At 44.5% G+C, this 22,063-nt stretch overlaps 1 protein-coding gene across 1 annotated transcript in view; it reads left to right on the top strand.

Annotated features, from left to right (window-relative positions):
• WARS2 (tryptophanyl tRNA synthetase 2, mitochondrial) overlaps nucleotides 1-22,063 on the top strand; it is a 112,688-nt gene that overhangs the window by 69,498 nt on the left and 21,127 nt on the right. Inside the window, exons 3-4 of the mRNA XM_053592012.1 lie at nucleotides 5,088-5,168; nucleotides 16,891-16,976. Coding sequence (XP_053447987.1) covers nucleotides 5,088-5,168; nucleotides 16,891-16,976 — 167 coding nt within the window. The remainder of the gene's footprint in view (nucleotides 1-5,087; nucleotides 5,169-16,890; nucleotides 16,977-22,063) is intronic.

Here is a 22,063-nt window from a genome sequence, read left to right as displayed (position 1 = left end):
TAGTCCATTTTCTTCAACTGAAGACACCTCTGTAAATAGTACCCACAACGCCCTTCATTCCCTTTTTCAATTGCTAACTTCCTTCTACCCTCAAGATAACCGGTTTATGAACAGCGTATAAATGGGGTTATCGGTATGTACCCCTTTCATTCAGTATGTGTCTGGATTCTTTTATTCCATATTATGTTTGAGAGTGATACATGTCACTCCATGTAATTATTCTTTTATCCTTATTGCTGTAGTATTCCATTGTTTGGATTGTTTAGAATTGGGGTCTGTTAAAATGTGTTTTTGCACATATGTTTTGTGGAACATATGCACACACTCCTGTTGAATATATACCTATAAATGGAATACCTGGGTCATAGGATATGTTAACGTTGAATGTTAATGAATGTTGTCAGTTTTCCAAAGTTGGTCAGCCAATCAGTGTACACTCCCACAGCAGTGTATGAGAGTCCATGTTCCATCCAGTCTGCATCTTTGCCATAGTTGATACTGTTGGAGTTTTTACTTTAATCATGCTGATGAATGTGTAGTGATACCATATAGTGCCTTAAGTTTGCTTTTAAAGGTATAATTTTTATTTCTCTGATGATTAATGAAGTTGAGTATTTTCTGATATTTTAATTTGTCATTTGGATATCATATGTGGTGTGAATTATTCATAGTTTTGGCTAATTTTATAGTAATATCTGCTTTTTTGTTATAAATTTGCAGTAGTCCTTTACATATTTCATATAGATATTACAAATACATTCTCCTGGTCTGTGGCTTGCCTTTTTACTTTTTAAGTGGTGATGTTGGATAAAAAGCATTTAATTTTAAAGTTGTTTAATTTACCAAGGTTTTTCTTTATGTTTAGCACTTTGGGGATCCTATTAAAAACCCTTACTAACTGACTAAAGGAAATTAAAAATGCAGTCAACTGATTTAATTTTTCTGAAATTTTAAAAATATTTATTGTTGCTTAGGCAGACATTTTAGTCTACTATGAAGAATATTAGTTCCTTGTTAGTCTAGTTTATGTATCACCTGCCCTCTTTCATTCACAGAAATATCTGCAGAGTATCAAGGCTTATCTAACTCACTTGTCTCTTCACTTCCTCTCTCTAATTTGGGGGGCTAGTTGAAGATGAAATCCACTGACAGGGGAAGGCCGAGACTTTAGCAGCCTGTGTGTCCTCATGGAAGTGTCTCTGTAAAAGTCTCTATGGTATCTGTGGCCCTAGAAAACAAGTGGGCTTGGATCTGGTCACTCTCAATAGAAAGGCGGATGGAACCATAAAGGCAGAGGTATTTAGGTAGTTGATAGATCCCACAGATCAACCAGATAGAAGCTGGATTCATCTGTTACCAGAGAAATAAAATTTCAAAAGGCCAAACACAGATCTGAATCTCAGGTTCCTAGTCTGGACCTCTTCAGTGCTGTTACATCCTGGATGTACAATAAATGATGACTGCATTTTTCTTTTACACATGAAGGTAGATGATTCTTCAGATTAGAGGTGGAAGCTGACTTTTCTCACCAGAAATGATTTATACAGTCAACTTGCATAAAGATAAGAGGTGGCACGAGAAAGAATAAAATAATACTTTCATTTTTATTTTTTAAAAAGGCTTATATAACTCTATTCTGGAAGATCTTTTGTTCCTTCCTATCAAACCCAACAATTCAGTTGAGTAGATTTCTTACCCCATCTAGTCACCCTGTCATCTGTTTTCTGAGATAACAGCACCCATTAGATGTGAATTCCTCTAACTTTCTGTCTTCCACTCCTACCTCACTAGACAGATCCTCGTTTGCATTTATTTCCCTTCTCCTGTTTCAGTGGAAGACGTTTCCTCCATCCCTTCTTTTATCCATGTTGGGAATTGTTCCTTTCTTCCTCTTTGAATTGTCCCCTTTCCCGACTCTTCAGTGGCTCCCTTCTGCTCAGAACATAGACAGTAGGTCTATCCCAGCTTAAAAACAAAACAACATTTTTGCTTTGTAATTCCTACCAATTAGTTCTCCCATCTCTATCCTTCCTTAAAAAACAAGTGTCTTGCACATGTGTAAAAGTACATAGCACTGAATACACCCACATGAGTAGTGCATGTAAAGCTAGTGAAAAATAAATAGAGTGGGGTGGATGGCATCAAATTCAGTTTCCTGGTTGTGATAACATGGTTAGGCAAGAGATTGCCATTGAGGGCAACTGGGTACGTGAATGTTCAGTTATCTTGAAAAGTTAAAAGTGTTTCTGAAAATGGTCTATAATAACAATAGGCACCATTTATTGAGAACTCATTGTGTGCAAGATACTTTTCAAAGCACTGTCAGGAGGATGTTATTGTTAATTTCATTTCATAGATGACAGAACCCAGGACTGAGACTAAGTCATTTACTCACGGTAGTAAGTGGTAGACCTAGCTTCCACCTAGCTTTCAGGTGGGGCTAGCCCACCCTAGAGATAGAGCTCTTAACCACTCTGCTGTGCTCCCTGCATACCTGTCTTCACAACTTGCCTCCTAGCCTTCTCTTCAGTCCACTGCAATTTAGCTTCCAGCGCAATTACTCCTCTAAAACTGCTTTTGCCTGGATTACCAACAAGTCAGCTGCCAGATCTAATGGTTCTGTTCTTCCTGAAGCCTTTGGTATCAGTCATACATTGACAAGTATTTATTAAGCACCTACAGTGTACCCAGCTACGTCTTACAGCAGCGAACAAGATAGGCCAAACTGCTGTAACTGAAGGATGTGTGTCTTTGCTTATTGTAATTGGAGTCAGAAATCTTTAGTTCTTTTCTACTCAATCACTGCTGACTTGTTTGTGGGCAGTGCATAAGCCATTTTATAGTCCCATGCCTTTAATCTCCTATGGCTAAAACAGGTTATATAGCTTACAGTTTCACAGTGTAAGTCAGAAAATACTATATTAAAGATCCCATTTTTATTCCCCCCCAAGTAGAAATCTGAAACCTTCCAAGCAATTGTCATGAATATGAATGAACCAAGAGAGCCAAATCTTGAAGTGTACCACTCTTTTTATATAACTATTAAAGATGAATTATGAAAATGTAATTGCTCTCGACCTCTTGCCTACTTTTCTATAGGAGGATAATTTGAATTAATTATCCATACAACATGAATTAATTGAATGCTCCCTATTTTGGAAACACCAGGAAGATCTCTGCAGAATATTAAGTAAGTTTCAATCCATATGTCCAAATAAAAAGCTGCTCCAAGGAAAATACTTGACTTCACAGAGACATGGTGGTAGCTTTTTGCATATCACCAAAGCTAAGCATTTGAGGCAGAGTGAAAGAGGCATCATCTTGTCTCTTTCCACATGTCCATGGTTATATTCTGTGTTTTCATTCCTTCCTCTCAATTCGGTGAAGAAGAAAAGAAAGTTCTCTCCTATTTCTTCATGCCAAAGTCAGTTCTTGTTTATTAGTTCTAATGGGAATGTGTTTTTCTTGATGATTAGAAGTAACTCTAATCCTCTTGCTTACATCCAGGGTTGCTGCTTTTGTCTGATAGCTGTTTGTTTACAGCAGTTGTTATCAATTTGCATGGACAGTGCTGTCAAAGTCACTGCCTTCAATGAAACCCAAATGCTTCTTGGAAGAAAGATGACAGATTCAGCCCAGGGAATTGCAAAACTTTAAAAGTGATTCCTTGTCAAACACGTGAAAAACAACTCTTCCTTCTATATAACTTAAAGGGGAAAAAAAAGAGAGAGAGAGAGAGAAACGATCTTACACCAGATGGTGATTCCTTGCTAATAAAATAGGCCTCCATTTCTTTATGCTCCTTTTGCAAAACCCACAGAGAACACATTTGGGGCCACTTTGCAGACTTGGCAACAGTCTGTGCTTTTTAAGGAAATCATATGGCCACATAAAAGCCACGATCAATAAAGGGTTAGGAATCCCCAGGGTCCAGGAATGAGATGCATAGGACTTAAATTCTAGGTCATCAGAGTATGGCCTGGGCACAAGAATCATCCTAGTTGCCAGGTTTGGTTGCTTGATTAAATTTGTGGTGGCACCTGTGGCTCAAAGGAGTGGGGCGCCGGCCCCATATGCTGGAGATGGTGGGTTCAAACCCAGCCCCAGCCAGAAACTGCAAAAAAAAAAAAAAAAAAAGAAAAAAGTCTTCTTAAAGTGAAGTAAAGAAAGGAGGAGGAAGAGGAGGAATTAGAAACTATAAAAATACTCTTTGGGATGATGAGATGATAGAGTATTCCTAACTTCCAAAGCACTCTAGATTAAAGAGCTCAGTCTTTAAGTCCGGTATTTTTCTGTACCATTTACATGTAAGGTATTATAGCTGCTTTTATATATTTAGAAGTTATGTAGGGGGGACTTGGAACCAGTTTGTAGGTGTTTGTGTATGTGTCTCCTTAATAACATTGGCTTCTTTTAAAAAATTGTATTTATTTACTTATTTTTGAATCATTATTTATCTCATTTTTTAGAGACAGGGTCTCTTGCTGTGTTGCTTAGGCTGGAGTGCAGTGGTATTCACAGTCACTACAACCTGGCACTCCTGGGCACTAGTGATTCTCCCACCTCAGCCTCCCAAGTCACTGGGGCTGCTGGTGTGCACTGTCATACGTGGCTAACTTTTGAAATTTTTTGTAGAAATGAAGGTCTCTCTCTGTTGCCAGTCTGGTCTGGAACTCCTAGCCTAAAGCAATCTTCCCACCTTGGCTTCCCAAAGCACTTGAATTATAGGCATAAGCCACAGTTCCTGGGTAACCTTGGCCTCTTAAAGATGGAATAGATATGTCAGGACATAATGAAACCCTCTCACTGAAGATGCTGAAGCAGAGTCTGGCCACCCACTTGCTAGGAGTGATGTGGAGGGGATTGAAACACTAGATTAGTAATCATATCATTGGCTTTTATGATTTCTTCTTCTCTGAAGTCTATGTGTCATGAATCAGAGCTAAGCCCCCTTTACCTGTCTTTCTTTTAATAACCTTGATTTGGGGCATATTCAGCAATTTAAGGTAATACTTGTCTGTTTAGTTTTTCCTCATATGCAAGAAAACATTGAGCACTTTTGTTAACATTCTATTTTATTTCTTTAGGTGTCTGAACACACACAATTAAGTTGGATCCTTTCCTGCATGGTCAGATTACCTCGATTACAACATTTACACCAATGGAAGGTAAATGCTAGTAATAGGATTGATAAACAAAAAGTAAGTGCTTTTTCCCATCCTGTTCTCTAGGTACCCTAAGTTTACTTTTACCATGTTAGGCACCCTAAGTTTACTTTCCTCCCTGGTCTTCTGCTCACTGGTGGCTGGAACAGCATCTTTAAGTTCTCTGCTTCAGGTCCCAACAGAAAGTAAACAGATTTTCTAGAATTTCTTCCCACTTAAGAAACTCCATTAATTATTTGTTTTTATCTGTGTATGGTTGAGTTAGAGTTACCTTTGGATAGACATGGTAATGATTTTGAAACTACTACAGTTTGAGCCTACTACAGTTTGCTCTGGACTAGCAAACCCTGAAATCGCCTCCCACCCCACTGGAATTATTAACTGGCAGTAAGGAAAGAATGTTTTCATTGTGAGGAGAAGAGACAACATATTTTATTTAACATTTAAACAAGTGAGTCCAGGCAACAGTTCAAACCCACAGAAAAATTAAGGCTGCACTTTTTCTAAGAAGTTCAACGGAGAAGATAAATTGGATAATTCATAGTACTTTACTTCCATTTATTTTTGCAATTGGATAATCCCAGGGTAGGTAGCTCCCAGCTACATCAACACTAATTTCAATTTCAAGCTTTTTTCAAGCATATTTTCAGTGCCACTGGTTTCCTCAAGAGCTGGTTTTTTGAAGCCTTCTCTTAACACTACAGAAAGAAGCAGGCAAAGCTTTAAACTGACAGAGCCCAAATGCTATGTATGTTCTGAATGTTGGTGCCTCCTACCTAACTCCCAAGATCATGGTGTCAGGAGGTGATTAGGTCATGAGAATGGAGCCTTTATAAAGGAAGCCTGAGAGAGGCCCCATCCCTCATAAGTAGATACAACTATAGAGCACCATCCAGCAACCAGGAAGGAGGTAGTTCCTCACCAGACACCAACTTTGCCTTGATCTTGAACTTCCCAGCCTCCAGAACTGTGAGAAGTAAGTTTCTGATGTTTGTAAGCCACACAGATTGTGGTATTTTGTTATCCTAGCACAAAGGAAGTAAGACTCTCAGTAAATAAGACAGTATTGGTAGTGCTGTAGATTCATTACTTGCCAAGAATTAGAAACAAAATTTCATGATGTTCTCTGCAACGTTATGGTTTTAGCTAAGACTTTCTCATTTTATCATATTACCCTACCACTAAGTTTAGTGCTGAAATCCCTTTTGTAGGAACTGAATACTAATTTAGTAGGAACCATTTCCACTTTAAAATAGCATCTAAGGATTTCCTAACTAGTGGGAAGGCACTGATATTCTGGAAAAGCCTTCCCACTGAAAGAAAATATTACCATGAGAATGTGACCACCTCTCACTCCCTACCATAGGAATGTGACCACCTCTCACTCCCTACCATAGGAATGTGACCTTTTGTAACTGTTCCAGAAGATAGCTCCCCGAGCTAAAGCGAATGTTTATTGTTAAAGACAAATATTTGACTGTTGATCTTATCTTAAGACAGTTGAATAATGAACCAGAGTTCTTCTTATCTGGTTAGAGCCCCAGCTATGTCTATTCCCTCTTACTTTATGATTAGAGCCCCTGCCATGTCTGCTATTCCCGCCTACTTTGTAGTTTTTGCCTTTATAAGCTTGTAAAAACTGCTGTGCGGGGCTTGACTCCTCGGCTTCTAAAAGAGTTGTGGGTCAAGCCCCGGCATGCAGGAATAAAAATCCTCTTGCGTTTTTGCATCAAGCAACGTCTCTTGCGGTTGATTGGGGTGGTCAGAGCTCCAGGCAGAGTGGGGGGTTCTGCCCCAAGTCTTTCATTTGGGGGCTCGCCTGGGAGATAACGACCACCCCTCACCTGCAGAGTCGACCTTGGAGGTAAGAAAGGGGTACCCCGAAAACTGTCTAGTCTGTGTCTTCAGTCCTTTTGTTTGACTTTGTATGCGCGCTTTCAATTTCGCAGCCGTTCGGCACCTCGTGAGAGTGGCCGGACAGTGGTTGGTAGACGTGCCCGGAGGACCACAGGCTGAAACGCTGGGGGACGCCCCAGGAATTGAGGAGAACCAGGGACGCCTGGTTGTCTCCTGCTGTAAGGGCGCTGGTCGAGTCTGGTTGTTCGATCAAAAATTACGGGAAACGCGCTCGTCTGATTCTGTTATAGGCTTGTGAAGGACCGAGTGTGGTAGGTGGGTCCTTGTACCTGTAATATTTCTGTTATTCCTGTTATTTGTGTTTCTGACATATCCACTGATGATGGGACAGACTGTGACAACCCCTCTGAGTTTAACTCTAGATCATTGGACTGAAGTGAAGAGAAGAGGTCGTGATCTGTCGGTAGAGGTTAAAAAAGGCCCATGGCAGACTTTCTGCTCCTCGGAGTGGCCTACTTTTAACGTCGGCTGGCCCTCAGGAGGAACCTTTGACTTATCTCTTATTTTTGCTATTAAAGAGATTGTTTTTCAGAGACGACCGGGAGCCCATCCGGATCAACAACCTTACATCATAGTCTGGCAGGACCTGGTGCAGAATCCGCCCCCCTGGGTTCGGCCGTGGACTGCCACATCCAGGCCCCCGTCTAATCCTCAGGTGCTCGCTGTCCAATCTTCCGGTCCCAGAAAAGGGGGCGACAGTTCGGACCCCCCTAAGAAGATCTACCCGGAAATCCAGACTGATCATCTTCTCCTCGACCCTCCATCCCCTCCTCCCCCATACCCTCCCGCCTTGGCTCCTGCCGGGGGGCAGGGAGGACCAGCATCGCCGGATCCGGCGATTGCCCCCTCTGCACCCCCGGGGGAACCTTCACTGGGGCCCGCACAAGGTACCAGGAGTCACCGCCGGGGAGGAGTGTCTCCCAACACTACTGTTGCCCTACCCCTGAGGGCATACGGCCCCCCACCAGTGGCAACAGATGAGGGACCACCTCCTCTCCAGCCCCTCCAGTACTGGCCATTTTCTTCCGCAGACCTGTATAACTGGAAAATTAATCACCCCCCTTTTTCAGAAGACCCCCAATGCCTGACTGGGCTGGTAGAGTCCCTGATGCTCTCTCATCAGCCCACATGGGATGACTGCCAGCAGCTCATACAGACTCTCTTCACTACTGAAGAGAGGGAGAGGATTTTACTAGAAGCTAGGAAGAATGTACTCGGGGCGGACGGGCGTCCTACCCAGCTCCCCAACATCATCGAGGCTGCCTTTCCCCTCTCCAGACCAGACTGGGATTTCAACACGGCAGAAGGTAGGGAGCGACTGTCAGTCTATCGCCAGGCTCTAGTGGCTGGCCTCCGTGGGGTGGCAAGATGCCCCACTAATTTGGCTAAGGTAAGAGAAGTAATACAGGGGGCCACGGAACTCCCCTCCATGTTTCTTGAGCGTATACTTTTAGGCGTTACACCCCATTTGACCCTGCCTCTGAAGGACAGAGGGCTTCCGTGGCTATGACTTTCATAGGGCAGTCAGCTGTAGACATTAAAAGAAAGCTGCAGAGAATTGAAGGATTGCAGGACTATACCTTGCAGGATTTAGTTAAGGAAGCTGAAAAAGTATACCATAAAAGAGAAACTGAGGAAGAAAAAGAGCAGAGAAAGGAGAAAGAGAAGAAAGGGAAAATAAGAGAGACCGAAGACAGGAGAAAAACTTAACACGGATTTTGGCCACAGTAGTAGGGGAGAAGAGCCAGGAACAGACCCAAGGTAGAACTAAGAAGTCAGGTAGCCTGGGCAACCGCATCCCATTAGATAAAGATCATTGTGCCTACTGTAAGGAAAAGGGGCACTGGGCCAGGGAATGTCCTAAAAAAAAAAAAGAAAGAACTCTCCAAGAAAGTACTGGCCTTAGAGGAAGAAGAAGATTAGCGGGGACGGGGCTCGGAACCCCTCCCCAAGCCTAGGGGTAATACTTAAGGTGGAGGGGAAGCCAGTTGAGTTCCTTGTAGACACCGGAGCTCAACACTCAGTCCTACTTGAACCATCAGGACCCGTCTCCAAGAAAAAGTCCTGGGTTGTAGGGGCCACAGGGCATCAGCAGTACTCATGGACTACCCGAAGATCAGTAGATCTGGGAGTGGGACGGGTAACCCACTCGTTCTTAATTATCCCTGAGTGCCCTGCGCCCCTCCTCGGGAGAGATTTACTCACCAAAATGGAAGCCCAAATCACTTTTACTCCTGATGGCCCAGAGGTAACCCAAAATAAGAGGGTAACAGCCCTGACCATGCGTTTAGAGGATGAACATAGACTCTTTGAAAAGCAGCGGGAGAAAGGGACTAGTCTCGTAAATGACTGGCTAGAAAAATATCCCGGGGCATGGGCCGAAACTGCTGGAATGGGACTGGCCGCAGAAAGGCCGCCTATAGTCATAGAACTCAAAGCTACTTCCACTCCTGTGGCAGTGCGCCAATATCCTATGACTAAGGAAGCTCGGGAAGGAATTAAGCCTCACATTCAGCGTCTCCTACAGCTGGGCATACTAGTAAAATGCCAGTCACCATGGAACACGCCCTTATTACCCGTCAAGAAACCCGGCACAGGAGACTATCGCCCTGTGCAGGACTTAAGAGAAGTAAACAAGCGGGCGCAAGACATCCACCCCACCGTGCCTAACCCTTATAATCTGTTAAGCTCTCTCCCTCCAAACCATATCTGGTACACTGTCCTGGATTTAAAGGATGCCTTCTTCTGCCTCCGACTACACTCCTCTAGCCAGAACATCTTCGCATTTGAATGGAGAGACCCGGACTCTGGAACAACGGGGCAATTGACATGGACCCGACTTCTACAGGGGTTTAAGAACTCCCCAACCATCTTTGATGAAGCCCTCCACCAAGACCTAGCTCACTTTCGCACCAGCCACCCTCAGGTAACGCTCCTACAATATGTAGATGACTTACTACTAGCTGGAACAACAAAAGAAGAGTGCTATCAGGGCACAGAACTGTTGCTAGAAGAACTAGCCCGCTTAGGATATCGAGCTCTGCTAAAAAAGCCCAGATCTGCCAGAAAGAGGTAACGTACCTGGGTTACACCTTAAGAGGAGGGCAGAGATGGTTAACAGAAGCCAGGAAGCATACTGTGACTCAGATTCCAGTTCCCCGCTCACCCCGCCAGATGCGAGAATTCTTAGGAACTGCGGGGTTCTGCCGCTTATGGATACCGGGGTTTGCTACTCTGGCAGCTCCCCTCTACCCTTTGACCAAGGAAGGCACTCCCTTCGAGTGGGGTACCAGCCAACAGCGGGCCTTTGACAACATTAAAAAGGCATTATTATCAGCCCCGGCCCTGGCTCTACCAGATGTAACAAAGCCCTTTGTCCTATACGTAGATGAGAAGAGAGGAGTGGCCCGAGGGGTGCTGACGCAGCCTTTAGGGCCATGGAAAAGACCGGTAGCATACCTCTCCAAGAAATTGGACCCCGTCGCTGGTGGTTGGCCAGCCTGTCTGAGGTCTGTGGCAGCAGTAGCGGTACTGGTAAAAGATGCAGACAAATTGACTATGGGGCAGAAGTTGACAGTCATTGCCCCCCATGCTTTAGAAAGAATCATCAGACAGCCCCCTGACCGGTGGCTGTCTAATGCCCGCATGACACATTACCAGAGTCTCCTGTTAAACGGAGACAGAGTCCAGTTTGGCCCGCCTGTCATCCTCATCCCAGCTACCCTATTACCTGATACCTCTGTCCGGAAAGATGTATTACACACATGCCAAGAAGTACTGGCTGAGGAAACTGGAACTCGGAAGGACCTCTGTGATCAGCCCCTGCCGGATGCCCAGCTGACCTGGTTCACTGATGGGAGCAGCTCCATAATAGAAGGTAAAAGGGTGGCTGGGGCGGCGATAGTGGACGATAAGCAGACCATCTGGGCAAGTAGTCTGCCTGAAGGGACGTCGGCCCAGAAGGCCGAGCTGGTCGCCTTGACCCAGGCCTTACGTTTGGCAGAAGGGAAAAAAGTTAACATATACACTGATAGCAGGTATGCTTTTGCTACGGCCCATGTTCATAGGGCCATTTACAGGCAGCGAGGACTGCTGACTTCAGCAGGAAAAGAAATTAAACACAAGGAAGAAATCCTAAGTCTACTGGAGGCTGTTCACCTCCCTAAGAAAGTGGCCATTATCCACTGCCCTGGGCATCAGAAAGGGGGGTCCAGAGTTGCCGAGGGAAACCAAAGAGCCGACCGAGAAGCTAAGCTAGCAGCTCAAAGGCTCAACATCCTGCTGCTATATGAAAACACTTTAAGGCCTAGCCTTAAAGAAATAGCACCCCCCCTTGTCAAACACTAAATATTTAAATATTCGGAGCGGGATCTCGAGAGAATGAACAGATTAGGCCTCCACTTAGAATCCCCAGAGGGGATCCGAGAAACTCCGGAAAGAAAAATCATCCTCCCTGAAGAGCAGGCGATCACCTTTCTCAGACAACTTCATAAATTAACTCATTTGGGCCCCAAGCATCTAAGAACTATTGTTCAGTCCTCCCCATACTATATTATGGAATTAAGTAAACTCGTTGACGCAGCTGCAAAAGAGTGCAGACCTTGCCAAATAGTAAACACCCAGCCTAGCACATTACCTCAGGGAAAACGACTCCGAGGAGATCGTCCTGGGAGCTACTGGGAAACAGATTTTACAGAGATTAAGCCGGCCAAATACGGATACAAGTACTTGCTGGTGTTCATAGATACTTTCTCAGGATGGGTCGAAGCTTTTCCTACAAAAAGGGAGACTGCTCAAGTCGTAGCCAAAATAATATTAGAAGAAATTTTTCCAAGATTTGGGCTACCCAACGTAATCAGATCCGACAACGGTCCCGCTTTTGTTGCCCAGGTTAATCAAGGTTTAGCCAAAATCCTGGGGCTTGAGTGGAAATTACATTGTGCTTATTGGCCCCAAAGCTCAGGGCAGGTAGAGAGGATCAATAGAACCCTAAAGAGGCCATGACTAAATTATCCTTAGAGACTGGCATTACTGACTGGACAGTCCTCCTTCCCTTTGCCCTGTTCCGTGTGTGCAACACCCCTAGTACTCTCAAGCTGACCCCCTTTGAAATCCTATATGGAGCTCACCCCCCGCTTGTTGCCATGCAGCACCTCCCTTCCCCAGAATCTTACTCCTCTCAATCTCTATACACCAGATTAAAAGCCCTTGAAACTGTGCAAAAGGAGGTGTGGAGCCGGCTGATCGAGGCCTACAAGCCCGGGGATCTGCAAATACCTCACCAGTTCCAGGTTGGAGATTCGGTGTACATCCAGCGCCACCGGACAGCCAACCTTGAACCATGGTGGAAAGGACCATACCTAGTGCTGCTCACAACCCCGACGGCAATAAAAGTTGATGGCATGGCAGCCTGGATCCACGCATCTCATGTCAAACCAGCACTGCCGCCAGACTCCGGGTGGAAAGTGGAAAAGACGGACAACCCCCTCAAGCTCTGCATCCGCCGCAGTAGCCCTGCTCCTGCTGATACAACTCCCGGTGATAAGTAGCTCCGGTCCCAACCCCCATGCCCCCCAGAGGTTAACCTGGCAGGTTCTCTCTCAGACTGGTGATGTAGTATGGAGTACTACAAAAGAAGACCCTCCTTGGACCTGGTGGCCGTCCCTCACCCCAGATATTTGCACCTTAATAGCAGGGCTAGATAATTGGGATATCTCCGATGAGACCTTTAAAGAGGTTCCATCAAGCCTTGATCACCATTTAACAAAGCGCTCACTTACCCAAGGCTCCACATCCCAAGGCCAGTACGTTGCAGACGCCCCTGGCTGTAGCAACTTGCCCGCCCAGCGCCGGATGCGACAAACGGAGTTCTATATCTGTCCCCGGGACAGGAGAACAAGAAGCCAAGCCAACAGATGTGGGGGGGTAGAAAATTTCTATTGTAAACAATGGGGATGTGAGACGACTGGGCAGGCCTTCTGGCACCCCTTCTCCTCTTGGGACTTAATAACTGTAAAGAGGAGCAGTACCGGAGCAGGGTCAAACCCCCTAAATATTTCCTTCACGGAGAGGGGGAAACAAGCCCGAGATTGGATAAAAGGAAGAACATGGGGATTCCGTTTCTATATGTCAGGGTGGGATAAAGGATTTACCTTCTTCATCAAATTAAAAATAGAGACCCCTGTCGCTGTCCAGATAGGACCCAACATCGTACTCTCAGGACAGCAGCCGCCAGCCAGGCCGCCTATTTCTCCCCGTATGCCCCAGACTCCGGGGAGCACCCAATTTACTGAGGCCAGCACAGCCCCATCGCCTGGAAAACTGTCTCCCCAGGTAACATCCCCGGAGACTCCAAGCACCGGGCAGAGACTTCTTAACTTAATACAGGGGGCTTTCAATGTCCTCAATACTTCCTACCCTAATCTTACCGAATCTTGCTGGTTGTGTCTAGCCTCAGGCCCGCCCTATTATGAAGGGATCGCCTTCTCAGGTATCTTCCAAAATACCACCTCCCATAATTCCTGTGACTGGGGATCGAAGATCACCCTTACAGCAGTCTCTGGGCGAGGCATTTGCCTAGGCACAATCCCTGAAAATCGCCAGCATCTGTGTAATCAGACCATTAAAAGCCCATCAACCACTACCAATTATTATCTAGTGCCCCCTAAAGGAGGATGGTGGGCTTGCAGCACCGGGCTAACCCCGTGCATTTCCTCATCAGTGTTTAACTCCACTGCAGACTACTGTATCCTCATACAATTAATACCTAGAGTTATCTATCACGAGGTGAGTTCCTTTGAGGCAGAATTCGATCTCAGACCCCGTAGACAGAAGAGGGAACCAGTCTCTATTACTCTAGCTGTCCTGATGGGTATAGGGGTGGCGGCCGGAGTAGGAACAGGAACGGCTGCGCTTGTCCAGACCCCACAGTATCTCGAAGAACTGAGAGCAGCTGTAGATGAGGACTTAAAAGCCAGAGAACAATCAATCACAAAATTAGAAGAGTCACTAACATCCTTATCTGAAGTAGTATTGCAGAATAGACGGGGACTCGATCTCCTGTTCCTAAAAGATGGAGGGTTATGCGCTGCACTAAGAGAAGAATGCTGTTTCTATGTAGATCACTCTGGTATGGTAAAAGACTCCATGTCTAAACTCAGGGAGAGACTAGAAAAAAGACAACGAGATCGGGAGGCCCATCAAGGATGGTTTGAAAGTTGGTACAGCCGATCACCTTGGTTCACCACTCTCGTTTCCAGTTTAATAGGCCCTCTTATTATACTGCTTCTAATTCTTACCTTTGGGCCCTACATTTTCAACCGTATAGTCACCTTCGTCCGGGAGAGAGTGAGTGCTGTACAAGTATTAATGCTCAGACAGCATTACCAGTCTCTCCGCCGGGACGATAGCCATGAGAATGAATACATAGAGCCAGAAGTTCCATGATTAGAACTTCCCAAAAAAACAAATGGGGGAATGAAAGAAAGTATTACCATGAGAATGTGACCACCTCTCACTCCCTACCATAGGAATGTGACCACCTCTCACTCCCTACCATAGGAATGTGACCTTTTGTAACTGTTCCAGAAGATAGCTCCCCAAGCTAAAGGGAATGTTTATTGTTAAAGACAAATATTTGACTGTTGATCTTATCTTAAGACAGTTGAATAATGAACCAGAGTTCTTCTTATCTGGTTAGAGCCCCAGCTATGTCTATTCCCTCTTACTTTATGATTAGAGCCCCTGCCATGTCTGCTATTCCCTCCTACTTTGTGCTTGTAAAAACTGCTATGTGGGGCTTGACTCCTCAGCTTCTAAAAGAGTTGTGGGTCAAGCCCCGGCATGCAGGAATAAAAATCCTCTTGCGTTTTTGCATCAAGCGATGTCTCTTGCGGTTGATTGGGGTGGTCAGAGCTCCGGGCAGAGTGGGGGGTTCTGCCCCAAGTCTTTCACCACTAGTCCATGATTTCTTATTTCTAGTAAAAACAGGGATGTCAAATCCTAGCCTCATCCTAGGGCATGTTACGGCCTACTTCGGTCATTTCTTCTTGTGGTTCCTTCTCTGAGTGTTAGGTCTGCTACGTGCTGGAGACACAGCAGTCAGCAAGAGGCTTCTAGTGTACTTGGGAAGAGACGAATTAGTAATAAGAAAGTGTGAAAAGTGCTGTAAGGGCAGGACTCCCATGCTTGGGAGAATCCGATAAAAGCACTCAGCTTGGTTTTGATTAGGACAATGAAGGGTGGAACAGTGATGTGGAAAAGGGGGTCAGGCTTGCTGAGGTCAGGGTGATTTGGAAGATTAATGGGTAACATATATGCAAGGCATTTAGGGACACATAATAGGCATTCAATAAATAATAATGTTTTCCACATCTCCCCCCTTCTCTTGTAATTTCAAGGTCTAGTATGCTAATATAAAAAGACTGGAAACTTAATGCAACTTTTAAAAATTGAGTTCGTTTCATATTTTCTCATTAACAAATTAAATTTTCATTATCTCTTTACCTAGTGTTAATTGTGAATTAGCCATCATCATTAACATTGTAATTAGGGATGGATGTCCTGAGGGAATTCTATGCTAAATGTTCAAATTTCCTTTGAATGGCTTATAGCATTGGTTGCTGTGAGCTGGAAACTATTTGAAATACAATCAAAAAAGATAAGTTTGTAACTAAATTATGAAGCACTGAAATTTAGATGGCTCAAGAGAGAAGCTGTTGTGTTTTCAGTCTGTGCCTTCAAGGCCATGTTTACATATTGGTGGCTGACTTGTGAGCTCATGAGTTTGGTTCCTGGAATTGTGCAAGTTTATAAATTGAATTGTTCAGTTAATTCAGAAATAATCAGACTTGAAGTAAGTGGTTCATATTAATTAATCAAATAGGATTTATCTATATACCAAAATAGCCACTTATTTTATAAGAGATAATATGCCTAGGCCTTGGAACAGCACACAATATTTGCTTTTAATAAATAGCTCTGCTCGGAGAGCCCAATTATGCGTCAGCAGTGTTCAGGTGCAGTGAGAGAGTATTGCTGGGACTCATGGTTGATGGGTACCTGCCCGTGGTTTATACACAGCACCTACTGCTCACTGGTTATTGACTATTTCCATTGTGATTTCTGGTGTTTCCATCAACTTCCTTAAGGGACTGTTTGGCCTGTACAACCTGTACTGATGTTTGGAGTTGCTCTACCTCACTGCCCCCCCGTGCTTAATCGCCTAAAGATCAGGACAGATCATTAGGATAGGTTAGCTTAAAATTTATCTTACTTAGTTTCATTTTTTAAATTGTGTTTTTTGATTTGTTTTTTCTTTTTTTTTTTTTAAGATGTGACTTTAAAAAAGCATTGCAGTTTTGTCAGTAGCATGATGTGAGACTTTCTGGGAGATCTCCACTGATAAACAATAGGGCCTTTGATGTCAACTTATGTTAATTTGTAAAAATTTAATTTCATGAGAATTTATGACCTATTTTATGACCTTTCTTTGAGGTCTGGAATTTTATCTGATTCAGAGCCTAGAATACTCCTATGCCCTTTACTTAATAAAATGAATAAGAGATAGTGGCAGTGTAGGATCCTTCAAAGGGGGCAGTGGTGAGATGGATCAGCCCCATTCATGCCTAAGCCTGGGGCATGAGACAAGCCAGCCAGGGGATGGCTAGAGTTGCTAAAAGGAACTGAGATAGAATGTTATTACAGATGGCTTTAGATTAAACTATGCTTGCTTTAAAAATTTTTTAATTTAGCAATTTAATTAGGTTCAAGTCAGATTTCTTCCCTCCTCTCTTTTCACCCCCTACAGGCAAAGAGTGCCAAGCAGAAGCATGACGGAATGGTGGGCCTGCTCACATACCCAGTACTCCAGGCAGCTGACGTTCTGTTGTACAAGTAAGAAGAGAGTCCACCCCTGTCTTATCCATACTGCTGATGACGAGGCAGTGTTTTAACTCATCCAACAAAGACACGGGGGGGGGGTGGGGGACAGAAAGGATCAAACACACAAATCAGTTTATATCTTTTCCCTAGAAATCGGTGCTAGATTATAGAATTATGTTTCAATGAGAAACTAATAATAAGAGATAATATTTAAATGGTACTTAGTATGTGTCGGGAACCATTCTAAGTGTTTTACATACATTAACCCTTTCAAAAACTTTCTAAAAGTTTGCACTGTTAGCTTCCCCATTTTACAGATGAGGAGACTGAGGCATAGAGTGGTTACTAGGCTGCCCAGAGTCCTGTGACTAACAAGGCTGGGAACCAGGATTTCAGCCTATGTTCTTAACCAGTATGCCACAGATACTTCTCCAGTAATAATTACACTTCAAGTGTTTTAAATGTTGATTTCTTAGATAATCTGAACTCTCAAGCAATGTTGTCCCATAGGACTTGCTGTGATTATGGAAATGTTCTCTTATCTGTGCTTTCTAATACTGTCACCTCGGGCTGTTCAACCTGCAACAGCCACAGTGCTGATTTTGTAAGGACTTTTTTGCTTTATGCCTGGACCTCTTTTTGCTAATTAGCTTTTGTTAGTGTTTGTGTATTTACTGTGTGGCCCAACACACCTTTTACTTTTCCAATGTGGTAGAAAAGAAAAAAGATTGGATATTGCTTTAGCCACTAGCCCCAGGTGGCTTTTGGACACTTGAAATGTTGTGTTGCTAGTGCCACAGAAGAACTGAATTTTTAATTTTATTTAATTTTAATTAATTTAAATTTAAACAGCCCACTAAGGCTAGTGGCTATTGTTTTAGACCTACAGGTTGACAAGTTTTTAAACATGTTATATACCATCTTTACTCTTCCTGGACCCACCCATCATCCGTACAGTCAGCTACTGCTGCCACTTACAGGCCTCAGAAATACACAAGCAAGGGTGCTGACTGACCCTTGTGCTGCTGGCCAGGGCTTCCCATCTCATTTCACTCCCAGCTCTTCCCTGCTGTCCCTGCATCATCCTCACTTGGGCCCCACTTGGGTTTCTAGAAATAAAGCCTCCCAACCGAGAGGCACTTAGAGCCTGAGCCATGCTACTGTGAAAGCTTCTGGGGGAAAAGAAACTCTATGAATAATGTTTTTGTATCCCCTCACCCTTAAAGCTCTAATTCTTCCCTACAAAAACTAGAATTCTTTGCATGTAAGTCTGATAACAGCTTGGAGATAAGAGTATGCAGTTAGGATGCAAACAAGACAGAAGAGTTGCTGCTTAACTAATGGGGAATGTCCATGGGTACGTGCAGCCTGTCTTTAATTCTGTGTAGGACTTATAAGGATTATTTTTCTGTTTGTGTATTAACTTGAAGGCTGGACATTTGGTAACATTTATTATTTGTAATAAGTAACTTTTGACTTGGGGACATCTAGAACGCTTTTCTCTAACAGATAGCATATGAAAGTCTAATGAAATGTCTCAAAAATACATTCCTAAAGGAGCAGGTTATTTACTTTAAAAAATCCTACAAAGGAGGGGGACAGACAAGATGGCGGACTGAAGCCAGCTTTCAACAGAGGTTCCCGTCCAGAAGAAGAGTTAAGGGACAGGAATTTAGTAAGTATCCTGGTGTATTTGAGCCTCACCAAGAGAGAAGGTTGAAGAACTGCACGTCAACACCGCTGAGGCAAGCTGTGATCACAAGGACGCAAACGAAAGGTACAAAATCCACCATCAAGTGGACGTGAGTCCCCCTCCCCCATGAGACCGGCTCAAGAGCCCCACAATTAAACAAATGGGCAGAAATTAAAGGCCCTCCCACTACACTCCACGGGAGAGACCTTCTAAAAACTGGACCTACCTCCCCTACTAGGGTGCCATGTAGTTCTCCTGCCGGGCATAAAACTGTATAAAACTTTAAAAATCCTTTGCCGACAACCCTGAAGCCCCAACACTCCCCTCCTGCTCACTGAGGTCTGGAGGCCTGTCCCCCAGGAGTTCGGATTCTTGGGTGATTTCTCAAGGGGAGTGGACAGTCCCCGAGCTGCAACTGGTCAGCGCTGACTCTGAGGCACGCGAGTGTGGAAAGGGCACCGGGCTGAGGGGGAGTCACACCTCGGTGGCACTTCCCTGCCGTGCGGTGCAGCAGTCCTCCCTGTGCATCAATATGGCCAGGCATAAAACTGAATGAAGCTCTAGCTTCCCCGCTGAGCTCTCAGCACTCCCCCCCCACTCTCACTCGGGGTCTGGGGGCCTGTCCCTCAGGAGTTCGGATCCTTGGGTGATTTCTTGAGGGGAGTGCACAGTGCCCGAGCCGCAACTGGCCAGCGCTGACTCTGAGACACACGAGTGAGGAGAGGGCACTCGGCTGAGGGAGAGTCACGCCTTGGCGGCACTTCCCTGCGGTGCGGTGCAGCAGCCCTCCCCGTGCATCAATACGGCCAGGCATAAAACTGAATGAAACTCTAGCTTCCCCTCACTCTCAATCGGGGGTCAAGGGGCTTGCCCCCCAGGAGTCCGGATTCTTGGGAGATCTCTCGAGGTGTGTGGACAGAGCATAAACTGCGGCTGCTCAGTGCTGACTCTGGGGCGCAAGACAGAGGAGAAAAGGGTTGGCTGGGTGCCCACACTAGAGCAGCAGTTCCTGGAGGCAAATCAACAGCCGTTTTTTTCTTAGCAGCAAAACGGCTCACTTCTGGATATTCTGAAGCCACACCCACTGTCTCCCTGGGCAACCAGAGGAGGCCACCAGTGAGCAAAGGATTTGCCTGATGCTGCTCACAAACCTGGGAAGCTTCCAGGGCAGGGCCGACACAGAGAGGTAATCAGACACAAATCTCCAGCAGCAAAGACATTTGAACTCAGAACAGCCCGTCTTCTGTAGGCGATTTTAGCAGAAACAGAGACAGAACCCCACAAAGTTGTCTGCTCTGTTCTGTTCTGTTAGCAGCATCAATCAGGGACGGGGCTAATCCTGAGTGAACACCTCCCTCCCACCACCTCCATCAAGCACTCAAAGATGTCAGGCCCCATCTCCTCCTGCTAGATAGCGGCAGATTGCAGGGGCCTGGCAGACTTCCTTCCAATTCAGGCAGGTGCAAACCCCTGGAGTATCTGTTCACTATAGGCAACTGGGTTAGCCATCTGCAGAGATACCAGTGACTGGGTCCGACGGAGGGGCAAAGTGGGGAAGGAGACATCAACCTTCCCAGACTGATCTATTTGCTAGGTGGCTCCTCCTGACTGCGCGCAGCACTGGAGTAAGCCATATCAGAGGAGTCACCAGACCCCTGTGATCCAGTTCCCAGAGACCTCTTGAACTCTCCCACTCTAGACAGGTGCCGATTGAGACAATCGATTTGGACCTTTTGAACTGAACTAATAGACTGAGGACTTTTCAGGCGGTGTCCTGTGTATGCGGTTGTAGGAAGGTTTGGTTTTCCTTTCCCAACTGGTGCCAGAGGTGGGCGGGCGGGGTGTCTTAATTGCTGGTTTTGCCACATAGCTGAGACTTCAAGCCAGAGTAAATGTTACAATAGGATCTAACAGAAACCAGCTGAAAACAAGACAGAACCACTTAGCCCCACTACACAAGACAGGGCCCCAGTTTCTCAGGCCACAACACTGTACAGGCCCTCGATAAAGCCCCAGGGGAAAAATCAAAGGGAGTAAAATAACCATGGGGCGGAATCAGCGGAAAAACTCTGGTAACATGAATAACCAGAATAGATCAACTCCCCCAAGAAAAGATATGACAGATGTGATTGAAGATCCCATTCAGAAACAACTGGCTGAGATGTCAGAAATCAAATTCAGAATTTGGATTGCAGACAAGATTAATAAAATGGAATTAGGAATTCGAGGAGAAATTCAAAAGTTGTCTCAAGAATTTAATGAATTTAAAGACAAAACCACCAAAGACTTAGACACACTGAAGCAAGAATTTATAGCCCTCAAAGATATGAAAAATACAGTAGAATCCCTCAGCAAAAGAATGGAGCAAGCAGAAGAAAGGATTTCTGACATTGAAGATAAAGTCTTCGAATGCTCCCAATCTCTCAAAGAGGAAGAGAAATGGAGAGCAAAAACGGACCACTCACTCAGAGAACTCTCAGATATTTCAAAGAAAAGCAATATACGAATAATTGGGATTTCTGAGAATGATGAAGTGGCCTCGAAGGGCACAGAGGCCCTTCTGCATGAAATTATGAAAGAAAATTTTCCAGACATGCCTAGAGAATCTGAAATTCAGATAGCAGACAGCTTCAGAACCCCAGCACGATTCAACCCCAATAAGTCATCCCCCAGGCATATCATAATTAGCTTCACTAAAGTTAACATGAAAGAGAAGATTCTCAAAGCAGCCCGGCGAAAGAAAACTATTATGTACAAAGGAAAGAATATTAGAATAACTGCAGATCTCTCTGCTGAAACTTTTCAAGCCAGAAGAGGGTGGTCATCAACTTTTAATCTCCTAAAGCAAAATAACTTTCAACCCAGGATCTTGTATCCAGCTAAACTGAGTTTCATTTATGATGGAGAAATTAAATACTTCAATGACATTCATATGTTGAAAAAATTTGCCATAAGTAAACCAGCTCTTCAGGATAATCTCAGACCTATCCTCCACAATGACCAACCCAATCCTATACCACAAAAGTAAACTCACTCAGAAACTTCGGATCAAACTCCAACTTCCACACTGGCGAAAGGATTAAAAATGTCCACTGGACCTTTGAAAAACTCAATACCCAAAATTCCACCAGACTTATTAATACTCTCCATTAATGTGAATGGCTTAAATTGTCCTCTAAAGAGGCATAGGTTAGCTGACTGGATACAAAAACTCAAGCCAGATATTTGTTGCATACAAGAGTCACATCTTAACTTAAAAGACAAATACAGACTCAGGGTGAAAGGATGGTCATCCATATTTCAGGCAATTGGTAATCAGAAAAAAGCAGGTGTTGCAATTTTATTTGCAGATACAGTAGGCTTTAAACCATCAAAAGTAAGGAAGGACAAGAATGGTCACTTCATA

Source organism: Nycticebus coucang, chromosome 5 (genome assembly GCF_027406575.1).
Source record: "Nycticebus coucang isolate mNycCou1 chromosome 5, mNycCou1.pri, whole genome shotgun sequence".
NCBI lineage: Eukaryota > Metazoa > Chordata > Mammalia > Primates > Lorisidae > Nycticebus > Nycticebus coucang.
This window is presented reverse-complemented; position numbering and strand designations above follow the sequence as displayed.